Source organism: Cyclopterus lumpus, chromosome 10 (assembly GCF_009769545.1).
Source record: "Cyclopterus lumpus isolate fCycLum1 chromosome 10, fCycLum1.pri, whole genome shotgun sequence".
NCBI classification, from domain to species: domain Eukaryota; kingdom Metazoa; phylum Chordata; class Actinopteri; order Perciformes; family Cyclopteridae; genus Cyclopterus; species Cyclopterus lumpus.
In genome coordinates this window covers 7,246,143-7,258,926 of record NC_046975.1, presented here as the reverse complement: position 1 = coordinate 7,258,926, position 12,784 = coordinate 7,246,143, and the positions used below count along the sequence as shown (strand labels likewise).

Genomic DNA, 12,784 nt, shown 5'->3' with positions numbered 1-12,784 from the left:
CCGCAGCGGAGCCGACCTGTGCACCGGTGTCCAAACTGTGAGAACGCTCACCCGCATTTGACATCTTTTTGTGTGCGCTCGTCTTGTGTGGAGGGGGGGCATCTCAGAACTAGGTCTCTCTATATGTGTGTGTTTGTCCTAAATTTCTTAGTGGCCTTTCAGAGTTGAACTGCCATTAACCCTTAGGTGTTGCTCCATGTGCAGCCTCCTGTGTCCCCCATCTCTTTGCAGACGCTGGATGGGTGGATGGAGAGAGGACAGGGGGGGGGGGAGAGAGCGAAGGATGGACGTCATCTGACTCTCTTTAAACCCAGCCATAGGGCCACGGAAAAAAGAGAAACACAATGACAAACAAAGACTAAAGATGGACAAATAAGCAAATGAAAATATCCAACCTTCCCCTGAATTAGGGCCATTTACGAGACCTAAAACCTGTTTGTATGTTTTTAATGCACTGAAACATGGCCATCTTTTTGTCTGATTGTATTGTATTTTATTCTACTTTAAGTGATTAAATTGTTCATATTTTTTGTGCTATAAAATCTTTAAAAAAGTACGACAGAAATAACCTTGCCTGGCCTCGCCTTGAGGTCATTTCACTACGATCGGCTTTATTCTGCCACGCATCATGATACCGAAACTCCTTTTCTAGAACATTCTCGAAACTCACCGCCCCACCGGCAGAATTTTGCTCTTTGTTCTTAAGACGGTTCCATCCTCAAGGCTGAATATGGGACTAAATGACACGGGAAGATGGATGTGTTGGGAAGATGGATGTGTTTTTGCCGTGCATGAGGGCAAACGTACGACGCGGTCTTGTGTCCGGCGTCGCTGCATGTCAGTCTGCTGTCTGGCCCCACTTTAATGGCCTGTCCTCCGAGGGCCCTTCAGAGACCGCGGTCCCACCAGCAGCCTGTGACCTCACACCCGTTGCCGTGCGGATGGAATAACACTCTGGCAAGCTGCACGTCTGCCCCGACATATCGCACTCTCAGCCGGTATTAACCCTCAGAGAGCACACAGTAACCTGGGGCAATCATTGCTTGTCTGGGGATTCCAGGAGCTCCAGCATATATATAAATATATATATTTTTTTTTTGTTATGAAAAATACAGATGGTAAAAGAAAAAAGAATCATACCTGCTTTGTTTGTGCTTTTGACGCTTCCCCAATATAGCCTTTGTTTTCCCAACACCAGCAGTCTTTGCTCATTTTTTGATGGAAGTCAATATGGCCAGAACAAGATGGGACTGCTTATTGCCAGCCCAGATTGTTATTTTCCAAATTGCCTAATTTCCGAAACCCCCGATATTACTGCTTCCTCATCTGACACTATCCAACCCTCGTCCTCCATTATCCAAATGCAATATGGATGAAATGCTACCTAGATTAATTGCCCTTCAACTTACTTTCCTATCATCAGCCGCCATCTAACACGCTCTTTTTCATAATGAAAATGAGCCTCGTCTTCGTTCCACTAATACAGCCGTATAACTTAAACAGTCGCTCTGATGAGTCAAAAAAGGAATAGGTAAGTCATTGATCCTTGGCTGCCGGGGCTTTTCCATTCTCTTTCATATCAGTGCTGCTCTGCATTACAGTAGCTGCTCATCATGTTGCACTACAAGAAGCACACATTTAGGCTTCTTCTCTGATGACTGGATAAGAGCTCATCATCGTCCCATATTTTGCGGCTTATACATTATCTAGTGCGTGCTGTGGGTGTGTTACACAGCGGTTTGTGGGAGCATTGTTTTTCGTTTGTTTAACTGGCTACATTGTGCACTAGCGGTGAATAACGTCCGGTCGATAAAATGATCACATATATTTCTCACCTCGAAGAAATTTTTTGTTAGCTTTCAGGATTAATCTTTGATGATGCATCGCCCGCGAGTTGAAGAGACCACTTAAATTAAAAGCACACAAATGCAGCCAAACAGGTGGGATACGGAGGGCTTAGTTTGAGACAGTACCGAGAGCCTTTTCTCAACAGGTAAGGTTTGAGAGGGCTGTCTCTACCTTTTTGCGGCAGTAAAGCAGAACACTCCGTCCTGTGTGTCGCGCTCGAATCCTGAGACAGCGTCGATGTGCCATTTAGAAGAAAAAAGAGAGGGGTCTCTTCTCAAATCTCACCACCTCGGGGGCCTGTTAAATGAGTTTCAGTCAGACGTACGAAGCTGAACTCCGCTGAGTGCAGATTATTATAAATGGAGTCAGAATAAGATGCTAGATAAGTCAAGTAAGACGATGTCTGTGCTAAGCTAATTTGTGAAGGATTAAAGCCCTGTCCTACACTAAGATATTGTTTTCCAAATTCACTATATAATCTGCTTAGTGATTATAGAACAGGCGTCCCAGAGGGGCCAGGTAGTTTGTGTGGACACGCTGTGTGCAGTGGCTCCCTCGGTTTAAGATTAGGACAACATTTAATTGTCCTTTCACGCAACTGCTCCAGATAGTAATAATAATCATAGCTTGACCAACTCTAACGTCCAGATTTCTTCAAATGTGGCACAAACGTCTACCAGGAATCAAGGATGAAGTGATCATCATGTTGGTGGTCAAAGGTCACTGTGAGCTCGCAAAACATTTTTTTGTGGGGTCGTAACTACTAAAGTGATGATATTTTGGGCAAATTTGGACTTAAACTGTAAACATGACTGGTTGGTACATGGAAACCAAACAGGGCTTTCTAGCCCGTCCAAAGGAGACAAAGTGTACGGAACGGGCACACTGTGGCTCAGTGGTAGAGCAGGGTCGTCCTTCAATCACAGGCTTGGCGGTTTGATCCCCGGCTCCGCTAGTCCATGTCGATGTGTCCTTGGGCAAGACACTTAACCCCAAAAGTGCCCCAAGAGTGTGAATGCTGTATGAATGATTAGATAGTCCTGATAGGCATGGTAGTGTGTGAATGATGACATGTAGTGTTAAAGCGCTTTGAGTGGTCGGAACACTAGAAAAGCGCTTCACAAGTACAGGTCCATTTAGTATGAAACAGTGTTTATATCAGCTCTAATGTCCGCTGCAATCATGAGCATGTCCAACATTAGCGGCTCTGTCCTGTCCTGCTCTTTATTGAATTTGGGGAAGTCTACACTGCAGCACCCCCGGCAAAAACGAAACACATCATCATCTGAGCCTTTTCTCTTGTGTTGTTAAAAGTGAAATCATATTTTCTTTAACAAGGAAGCTAAACAGCCAAACCGCAAACTAAACCCCATTCTTAAATTGTTTTATCATACGTAGCTACATACTGGCAATACGAGAAAACCGCTTCTTCTTTATTTCCATGTCTTCTACGTGGTGGAGCTGGCTGTAGCTAATTTAACTATAGCGAGCTAAAGTTGACCCTTTGTCTGTTTCAAATGAGAGGTCACGCTTTTGTCCGCCAGTGTCGGAAATCAAGGACCCATTGTTTTCGAAAGCGTGGTAAGTCTGCCCCCGTAAACATTGTAGGCTGCGGACCCGCCGTGTTACGTGTCGTTTGTGACCGAGGGCCGGGAGGCGAAAGATCAACAGATGATGCGGCCAAATTTGATCTGTTTTACTCTTTTCGCTTCATGCGCCACTGAGCAACTTTTATAGGAATGAACGGGGCGCCGCCTCCTACTCAGTTTTTTGGTATACATCCCTGTGCCTGGAGGCCATCAAACTTTTCAACTCCTCCAGAGTCAGACGACTGGCCCTTGGATTTCTTTCAACAGCAGCTATAACCCAACTTTTCATTTGTTATTATTCATATCTAATACTGACTTAACTTTAAAATTACTTTTGCAATCATTTAACTCTGCAATATTCTGATTTACTCTGGTGTTAATACGGCATTTATACTGTATAATTATTTACTTATTCATAACATTCCTGCATTTTAAACACTTATTCATATCCCACTTACAGCGTTTATATTATTTACACTGCTATTTTATCTTGTAGTATACATATTTTCACTATTTTTGTTCCATATTTGTTGTTGTTATGTTATGCAATGCACACATTTGTATACTTATCTATTGTTCTTCTATTTCTCTACGTTTTTATATACAGTATATAGGCCTATTTATATCTTAAATGGAACATCTAACAATGAATTAAGTTCCCCGTCGGGATCAATAAAGTATTTCTGATATGATTTACAGGCATAGCAGCGATAACCTAAGGAGGAGGGGATTATCGAACAGTCGCTAAATTCCCTCTCTGTATTTCTCCCGCAGACACTTCCTGTTCAAGCAGGGCTCTGGATCATCGGCTCTACTGTCAGGGGCGGGGCAGGGTTACCCCCTGACCTCCGGGACAGTGTACTCCCCTCCGCCCCGGCCTCTCCCGCGGAGCAGCGTGACCAGGCCGCTGTTTACCTTTAACAAGCCTCACCGCTGCTGCAACTGGAAGTGCACAGCCCTGTCCGCCTCACTCCTCACTCTCACCTTGGCCCTGCTGCTCACCTACGTCATCGGTGAGTCACGGCAGCCGTCGAGCCACGCCAGCCATCGAGCCACGCCGCCACGCGTAGTTGCACGGGAAGATCGACATTTTCAAAACAGTTGGCTAGAGGGGGGTAGTAAATTGGGAGGATTGTCAAGACACTGACTTATTCATTAAAGAATAATCACTAAAATATACAGGGACAAACCAGGTTTACCCCAATGTTCTTCAAAGGGTAAAAAATACAGCGGGAAAAACACAGTAGAGGAGAGAAGATTGATAGGGATCAAAGCGGGACTTCTGAAAATGTACTACTACTACTACTTATTCTGAAGGAGTTGGCTTTAAACACAGCGGGTTATGTATTCTAAATGTGGAAATGCAGAAAAGACAGAATTGTAAATTAGCTATCTCGGACTGAAGTGCACAAATCTGGCCAATATTCCGAGATGAATACACACATCCAGGAAAGCACTAACTCATTCATTGTTTTTCTGTCTGGCTCACACAGCCACACAAACACACACCTCATTATTTTTCAAACTTTTCTTCTGCCTTGTTACATATCTGTTAGTCTATCCAATTCATGACCTTGTTGTTCTGTGCATTTTTATGTTTCTTTTTTATTTGTTTCTTTAATATTGACCTTTACCTTACTGGATCACATAAGCAGCAGTGTAACGGGTGCATACTTCAGGGTGCGTACTTCCTTCACCCGTGACTATTACTGCCGACACATTGTCCTCACAAACACGGAGGAAGTCCAGTTTTTAGGAGTTGTACTAATTCAGCAACTCATTCGGATCTTTTAATTCCAGAAAGTTTCAGGGGTTGTTCCGCAGTCTGGGCGATCATCAACCGAGTCCGTCAAAGTCGAATACCCAATTTATTCATTGATCCTCTCCGATTGCTCCATGACTCCCTCTTCATCGTCAACCTTGGCCCTGGCCCTCCGCCTCAGCACATCGTCTTCCCTCCCTCCCCCGCCAGATATCCCAACCCTCCACCCGGCCGGTTCATTCCCTCCTATGGCGGTGCTCAAGGTCACGGCGGAGCAGGCGGGGGGGGGGGGGGGGGGGGGGAGGGGGGGTGCACGTAACCGTCGACGTGCACGGAGCATTAATCACACAAAACACACACCACAGACAGACATCACACACGCACACCGGCGAATCCATGCAGATTAATCCCCAGGCTGAACCGCGCTATTCCATTAATGTCCCGGCCCCGGTAATTAGTGCATTAGTGAGGAGTGTGAGTGATGACTCGGAGACGACATCACCTTTTAATTGGTGTCATGCTCTACTCCTGCTTGGCAATGATCGATCTCCATGTTGACATCGCCACGGCAACCGCACCAAGACGTATGGGATGTATAAGCGCAGATAAGTTAGCCCGGTACATCAAAGATATCCAAATAGCAAGATTAAAGTGGCCGTGGACTTAATGTCTTTGTCTGGGGGAAGAGGTTGAGACGCAGGCCACCAGATGATTAGGTTCCCTCATTACATAATGACTCAGTCATTTTAACGAATTCATTAACAGCCACTCACTGGATGAGAAGGAAAAATGAAATTGTTCTCCCCGGTAGTTTTTCTCTTTTTCATCTTCATCAAATAACAGCCATGCTGATTTTTTATTGATTTTGAGTCTTTCATTAAATCAGGTTCTCATTGAATATTAATTCTTACCATCATAGTCATTATAATAAGAAACAGAATTAATGATCTTATTCAAGCAGAAATATGATAATGGAATATCCTTTATTCCAAATATAATCAGCTCCTGCAGGTTATTCTGCTGAACCTTGCCAGGCAGTTATTAATTTGGACTACTTTCCCACTGAACAAGTTTCTCGGCAAGTAACAATACGTTTCTTGTTTCATTTAATATTTATTATTCATGTGTATCCTTTTTCCTGCATTTGATTTGACCTTCAACAGAGAATTTAAATGTTCTGGCTGAAATAACAACTATTCCCTTATTTCCAGCTTTTCCGTTCATTTCAGCAATATGACTGCATGATCTTGGAATTCCCCCCCCCCCACACTATTGTCTTACATTTAAAGCCAAAATGATTAATGGATTAATCTAAAAAATGATGGATAGACTGACAGATAGCAGTAAAAAAAAAGTCCCTGGTATTTTCATTAACAGCTGCCGCTCGTAAGAAGGTAACTTTTCGTGTGTATTATCTGTCGGCGTGAGACTGCGGATGGCTCTTCCTGACTTAAGACATTCGCAACATAAAAAAGACATATTCCTTTACAGTCGTGCCAAGCTGGAGGCCGACGTTTCAGAATGCAGGAGATGGATCTCCTCCTTTGGAGAAAATCGTGGTAGAGCAGCTGTTACATTTGGCCGAGTCTTCATCTCTTCTCACGACGCTCAGCCAAACTTTACTCTTGACACTCGTCTGTGGCCCAGCGTGCAACGGAGCTCTCCCGTGCGAAGTGGAAGTGCAGCGAGACCGGTATAGTGTAACAGCGAGGTCGTCGTTCAATAAACACATCGGACATTAATGATTTGCAGTAAATCTTCTTTTTTTTTTTTTTTTTTAAAGTTCGCCTCAGATCACTGCCAGAACCTTTTAAGCTCTTTGTGGAAGTTACGTGTTTATTAACTTGGTGGAAAACTAACCCGGCAAATAATATTATGTCTTAAATGAAGGTTTCCAATTAGCACAATAATAATAGGAGGATGCGTGATTGCAGAGATAATGCTGTGCCTAAGTGATTGCAGCGCACTGTATGCCCCCTGTTGTGATTAGCTAAGGCAGGCCTCCTCTCTGTCTTTACTGCCCTCTTTCCTCTCCTCCCATACCCCCCCGGTGCTGCGGGGCCTGCGAATAGCTTTGTTAATTTGTTTATCTCCCAACGTACCCCTCCCTCCTTCAGTCGTGGCTTGTTATTAAGCACAACACGGCCATCAGATATGAGCAGCAGGCATTATGATAGCGAACGGGGCATTTAAGGAGAGATAGAGGACAGATTAAGATTGCGTCTGTAATCTTGAAGATTATTGCTACTGACAAACTCTTCCAGTAACTCATTTGACTATTCTAAGCCTCATTTGAGTTCTGCCTCCGTTAAAAAAAACACAAAGAAAACGACCTACCGACATGTTGTAAAAAAAATAAATAAAAAAGGAAGCTAATTAGAGTATTTTCTGCATTAATGAATGTCTTGCTGTTTTAAACAGTTACAACCCCGGGTTGTTGAATCAAATATGAGGAGAGGGCGGGATGTGTCAGTTATGAAAGATAATCATCTCTATGGCAACAGGGAGAAGCTTCTGATCTGCATTGAAATGAGCAAACTCAGAAGCACCCTGCATTCAAATAATCATCCCCAAATCACATTTCACTTGCACACACAGCGACACATTGTACACTTTTCATTTGATTTATTTATGATTTTTTTTGCAACAACAAAGACACAGGAATGACATACGCATATGAAGGTAGAAGCAGATTCAAGTTAACGGCATATATAATATTGAAATGGAGAGATTAACCGTCGACGTGCACGGAGAGGAAGCAGCAGCGTGGACGGCGTACACTTTAAGCTAAGATCTTCTTTATAGTTCTGTTGTGCAATACGTGCTGCTTCAGGGGTCCTGGCGGTTCCATAAAGAACCAAATGAGTCGTTAGTGCCTTTAAGTTCATTACCTTCACACTATTTCTTTCAGTAAATCTGCTCTCACAGTTTGATGGCAATTTAAAGCATCTGCCTTAAAAGTTAGCCATTATTCACAGGGGGTCAAACTGAGCACACTCCCCCCGACCGAACACACAAGCCGAATGGAAAAGTGTGCGTTCATTAGATGATCGTCTCCATTATCAATAAATCCATGGATAGTTTTGGTTCCTCAGAGCCTGAGGTGATGCCTTCAAATGTCTTGTCTAACAAATCCAAAGATATTGTGTTCACACGAATATAAGAGAAGCACATTGGAAGCTGCTGTGTCCAATATTTGGCTTTTTTTGCTCGGCCAGATTACACCATTAATTCAGTGATTATCAAAATAATTGTATTTATTTTCTGTCAACCCACTAATTGATTAATTAGGCAATTGTTTTCAGTTTGAATGTGTATGTAATATCTAGCCGACGATAAAGCTGAAACAATTTGATCCATTAGTGAATGGGCACAAATGAATTGATCCATGGACGAAGGATGAACAATTTGGATCGCTTGCCAATGTGAGTAATTTATAAAGATTTATTCAGATTCTTAAATGTGATAATTCACTGTTTTATCTCACTGTAAATCTAACAGCTTTTGGTTTCGGTCCGTAAAACCAACCAACAAAACAAGCATTTTACATTTTAGACTTTATTTTTGATCAATCAATTAATCAACAAACTAATTGATTAGGAATCTTAAATAACAGACTGTGTGCTTGGTGGCTAGAAAGTGAATGACGGTACTTAAGCCGCTCCCTCTTGATCTGGAGTTCTCCTCCAAACGTCCTAGCCAGCCTGGTCTGTCTCAAGGCTCTGCGCTGATTATAGCTTTTAATGAATTAAAAGTGCTTGTTCTATTCTATGGTGCTGAACACGGCAACTAACACGCTGAACAATTAGAACTGGGATCTCAGTAGCACATTATATATTACGTTTTCACACACACTCACATTTAACAACATTATGTATGACTATAAGGATCTTTGGAGAGCATTATTATTAGACAGCGTTCTTTCTTTTTTCTTTTAGCCCTTCATATCACAGAACTGAGAGACACACAACCGCAGATCTACACAAGGCCTCGTCTAATTCCGTGCTCATTGACAATTAACCACTAAAACGCTATAGCCAAGGGTGGCGACAAAAGTTAACGTTTGCAAATAATATCAAATAAGCCACCTACAGCTTTTGCATCATTTTTGGGAGAGCCATGTGTGACCACAGAGAGCACAGACGATGGGAAACATAATAATGTTTCACTCTTTCAGCTGCTGCATCTTCTGACACACACAAGAGGTTGTGGTATAAACACTCGCGTTTTCTCCAGCCTGCTGTCACTATGCTAATGTGAGCCCAACACAGTGCACCTATTGGCTATTGGCAGTGATGTATATTAAACAATCTTGTCAATCATGAACCACGTTGTGAGGTGGACAAATGACCAACATATCTATTAAGGAAGATCTTGCCATTAGCAGTGATAGCAGCAGCATACATTTAATGGGAACTTCAAATTAGTATAAATCTGAATTGCTTTAGCTACTAGAGCAAAAAACAAGAAGGAGAATATTAGTGTAACAGCAGTAAGCTGTAGGTGGCCATCAAAAGGCTTATGCTAAAGTGGGTTTGTTTACTCCACAGTTCCAGGTTTAGTAATTCATGTACATAAATTAACAACAGCTGCACATTTTAATAGGTGTTTGACTGAACAGAAAGAAAATGGCTGCCCTCTTTCAGCTGGAACCCCCTTGTTAGGATGCAAACGGTTCTGTCTGCACCCGCGCTAAGGTTTGATTTGACTGCGCGTATTTCATGTCGTATTTAGCTAGCATAGGCTCAGTGATCCTGGGAGCTATGTTGTCCGGGGCGTCAGCCCCTGGTAGGGTCTCCCAAGGCAAACAGGTCTCGGGGGAGAGCCCAGACTAAGAGCGGTTCAATAAACCCTGATGAATAGCAGCCCACGGATTGTAGCCACCTTGCCCGGACAAGGGAAACCGGGGCACCCTCCCGGAGCCAGACCCAGGAGGGGAGCTCGTCGGCGAGCGTCTGGTGGCCGGGCTTTCACCCATGGGGCCCGGTCGGGCTCAGCCCGAAAGAACAACATGGAGCAGCTGTCACCCTGTGGACCCACCACCCGCAGGGTGAATTATCGGGGTCGGGTGCTATGCAGACCGGGCGGCGGGCCAGGCGGGAGACCTGGGCGGGCCGATCGCCGGCAGCATAGACTAGCTCTAGGGACGTGGAACGTCACCTCACTAGCGGGGAAAGAGCCGGAGCTGGTGCAGGAGGTGGAGCGGTACCAGCTAGATATAGTTGGGCTCACCTCCACGCACAGCATGGGCTCTGGAACCAAGCTCCTGGAGAAGGGTTGGACTTTGTCCTTTTCTGGAGTTGCCCAGGGTGAGAGGCGCCGGGCGGGAGTGGGGATACTCACGAGCCCCCGGCTGAGCGCCGCTGTGTTGGAGTTTTCCCCGGGGAACGAGAGGGTCGCCTCCCTGCGCCTACGGGTTGCGGGGAGTAAGGCTCTGACTGTTGTTTGTGCTTATGCACCGAACAGCATTTCGGAGTATCCGGCCTTCTTGGAGTCGGTGGGAGGGGTCCTGGAAAGGGCGCCGCCTGCCGACTCCATAGTTCTCCTGGGAGACTTCAACGCTCACGTGGGCAATGACAGAGAAACCTGGCGGGGCGTGATTGGGAGGAACGGCTTGCCCGATCTGAACCCGAATGGTGTTTTGTTGTTGGACTTCTGTGCTAGCCACAGTTTGTCCATAACGAACACCATGTTCGAACATAAGGTGGCTCATAAGTGTACCTGGTACCAGAACACCTTAGGCCGGAGATCAATGATCGACTTTGTAATCGTATCATCTGATCTGCGGCCGTATGTCTTGGACACTCGGGTGAAGAGAGGAGCAGAGCTGTCAACTGATCACCACCTGGTGGTGAGTTGGATCAGATGGCGGGGGACTCGGCTAGAGAGACCTGGCAAGCCCAAACGTGTAGTGAGGGTGAACTGGGAACGTCTGGCAGAGGATCCTGTCCGGGAGGTCTTCAACTCCCACCTCCGGAAGAACTTCTCACAAATCCCGAGGGAGGCTGGGGACATGGAATCCGAGTGGACCTTGTTCAAAGCCTCTATTGTGGACGCGGCTGCTCGGGGCTGTGGCCGGAAGGTCATCGGTGCCTGTCGTGGCGGCAACCCTAGAACCCGGTGGTGGACACCGGGGGTGAGGGTGGCCGTCAAACTGAAGAAGGAGGCCTTTCGGGCCTGGCTGGCCCAGGGGTCTCCTGAAGCAGCTGACGGGTACCGGCGGGCCAAAAGGGCTGCAGCGACGATGGTCGCGGAGGCTAAAACTCGGGCATGGGAGGAGTTCGGGGAGGCCATGGAGAAGGACTTTCGGTTGGCCTCAAGGAAGTTCTGGCAAACCATCCGACGGCTCAGGAAGGGAAAGCAGGGTCTACCCCAGGCTGTTTTCAGCAGGGGGGGGGAACTGCTGACCCGGACTGGGGACATCGTCGGGCGGTGGAAAGAGCACTTTGAGGAACTCCTAAACCCGGCCAACATGTCCCCCGGAGAGGGGGCAGCGCCGGAAGACTTTGGGGTGGATTCACCCATATCCCTGGCAGAGGTCGCTAAGGTAGTCAAAAAGCTCCTTGGTGGCAAGGCGCCAGGGGTGGATGAGATCCGCCCTGAGATGCTGAAAGCGCTGGACATTGTTGGGCTGTCTTGGTTGACACGCCTTTTCAGTGTCGCATGGGGGTCGGGAACAGTGCCCATGGACTGGCAGACCGGGGTGGTGGTTCCCATCTTCAAGAAGGGGGACCGGAGAGTGTGCTCGAACTATCGTGGTATCACACTGCTCAGCCTCCCGGGAAAAGCTTATGCCAGGGTGCTGGAGAGGAGGCTCCGACCGCTTGTCGAACCTCAGATTCAGGACGAACAGTGCGGATTCCGTCCCGGTCGTGGAACAGTGGACCAGCTCTTTACCCTCGCAAGATTACTGGAGGGGTCCTGGGAGTTTGCCCAACCAGTTTACATGTGCTTTGTAGACCTGGAGAAGGCTTTCGACCGGGTCCCTCGGGGGTTTTTTGTGGGGGGTGCTGCGGGAGTATGGGGTGCCGGACCCGTTGGCACGGGCCATCCGGTCTCTGTATGCCTGCAGTAGGAGCTGTGTTCGTCTCCTCGGTAGTAAGTCAGACACGTTCCCGGTGGGTGTTGGCCTCCGCCAGGGCTGCCCTTTATCACCGGTCCTGTTCGTGACCTTCATGGACAGGATATCTAGGCGCAGCCAGGGGGCGGAGAGGATCCGGTTCGGGAGTCTCGGGATCGCCTCTCTGCTGTTTGCGGATGATGTGGTCCTGTTTGCCTCCTCGGACCGTGACCTCCAGCATTCACTGGGGCGTTTTGCAGCCGAGTGCGAAGCGGCAGGGATGAGAGTTAGCACCTCCAAATCTGAGGCCATGGTGCTCTGCCGGAAACCGGCGGATTGCTCCCTCCAGGTGGGGGCAAACTGCCTACCCCAAGTGAAGGAGTTCAAGTATCTCGGGGTCTTGTTCACGAGTGAGGGTAAGGTGGAGCGGGAGATCGATAGGCGGATCGGTGCGGCTGCAGCAGTAAAACAGGCGCTGTACCGGTCCGTCTTAGTGAAGAGGGAGCTGAGCCGGAAGGCAAAGCT

The 12,784-nt window shown here is 46.7% G+C and overlaps 1 protein-coding gene across 1 annotated transcript in view; it reads left to right on the top strand.

The window, feature by feature from the left end:
* Positions 1 to 12,784, top strand: part of tenm1 (teneurin transmembrane protein 1) — a 155,983-nt gene that overhangs the window by 43,657 nt on the left and 99,542 nt on the right. Inside the window, 1 exon segment of the mRNA XM_034543761.1 lies at positions 4,212 to 4,450. Coding sequence (XP_034399652.1) covers positions 4,212 to 4,450 — 239 coding nt within the window.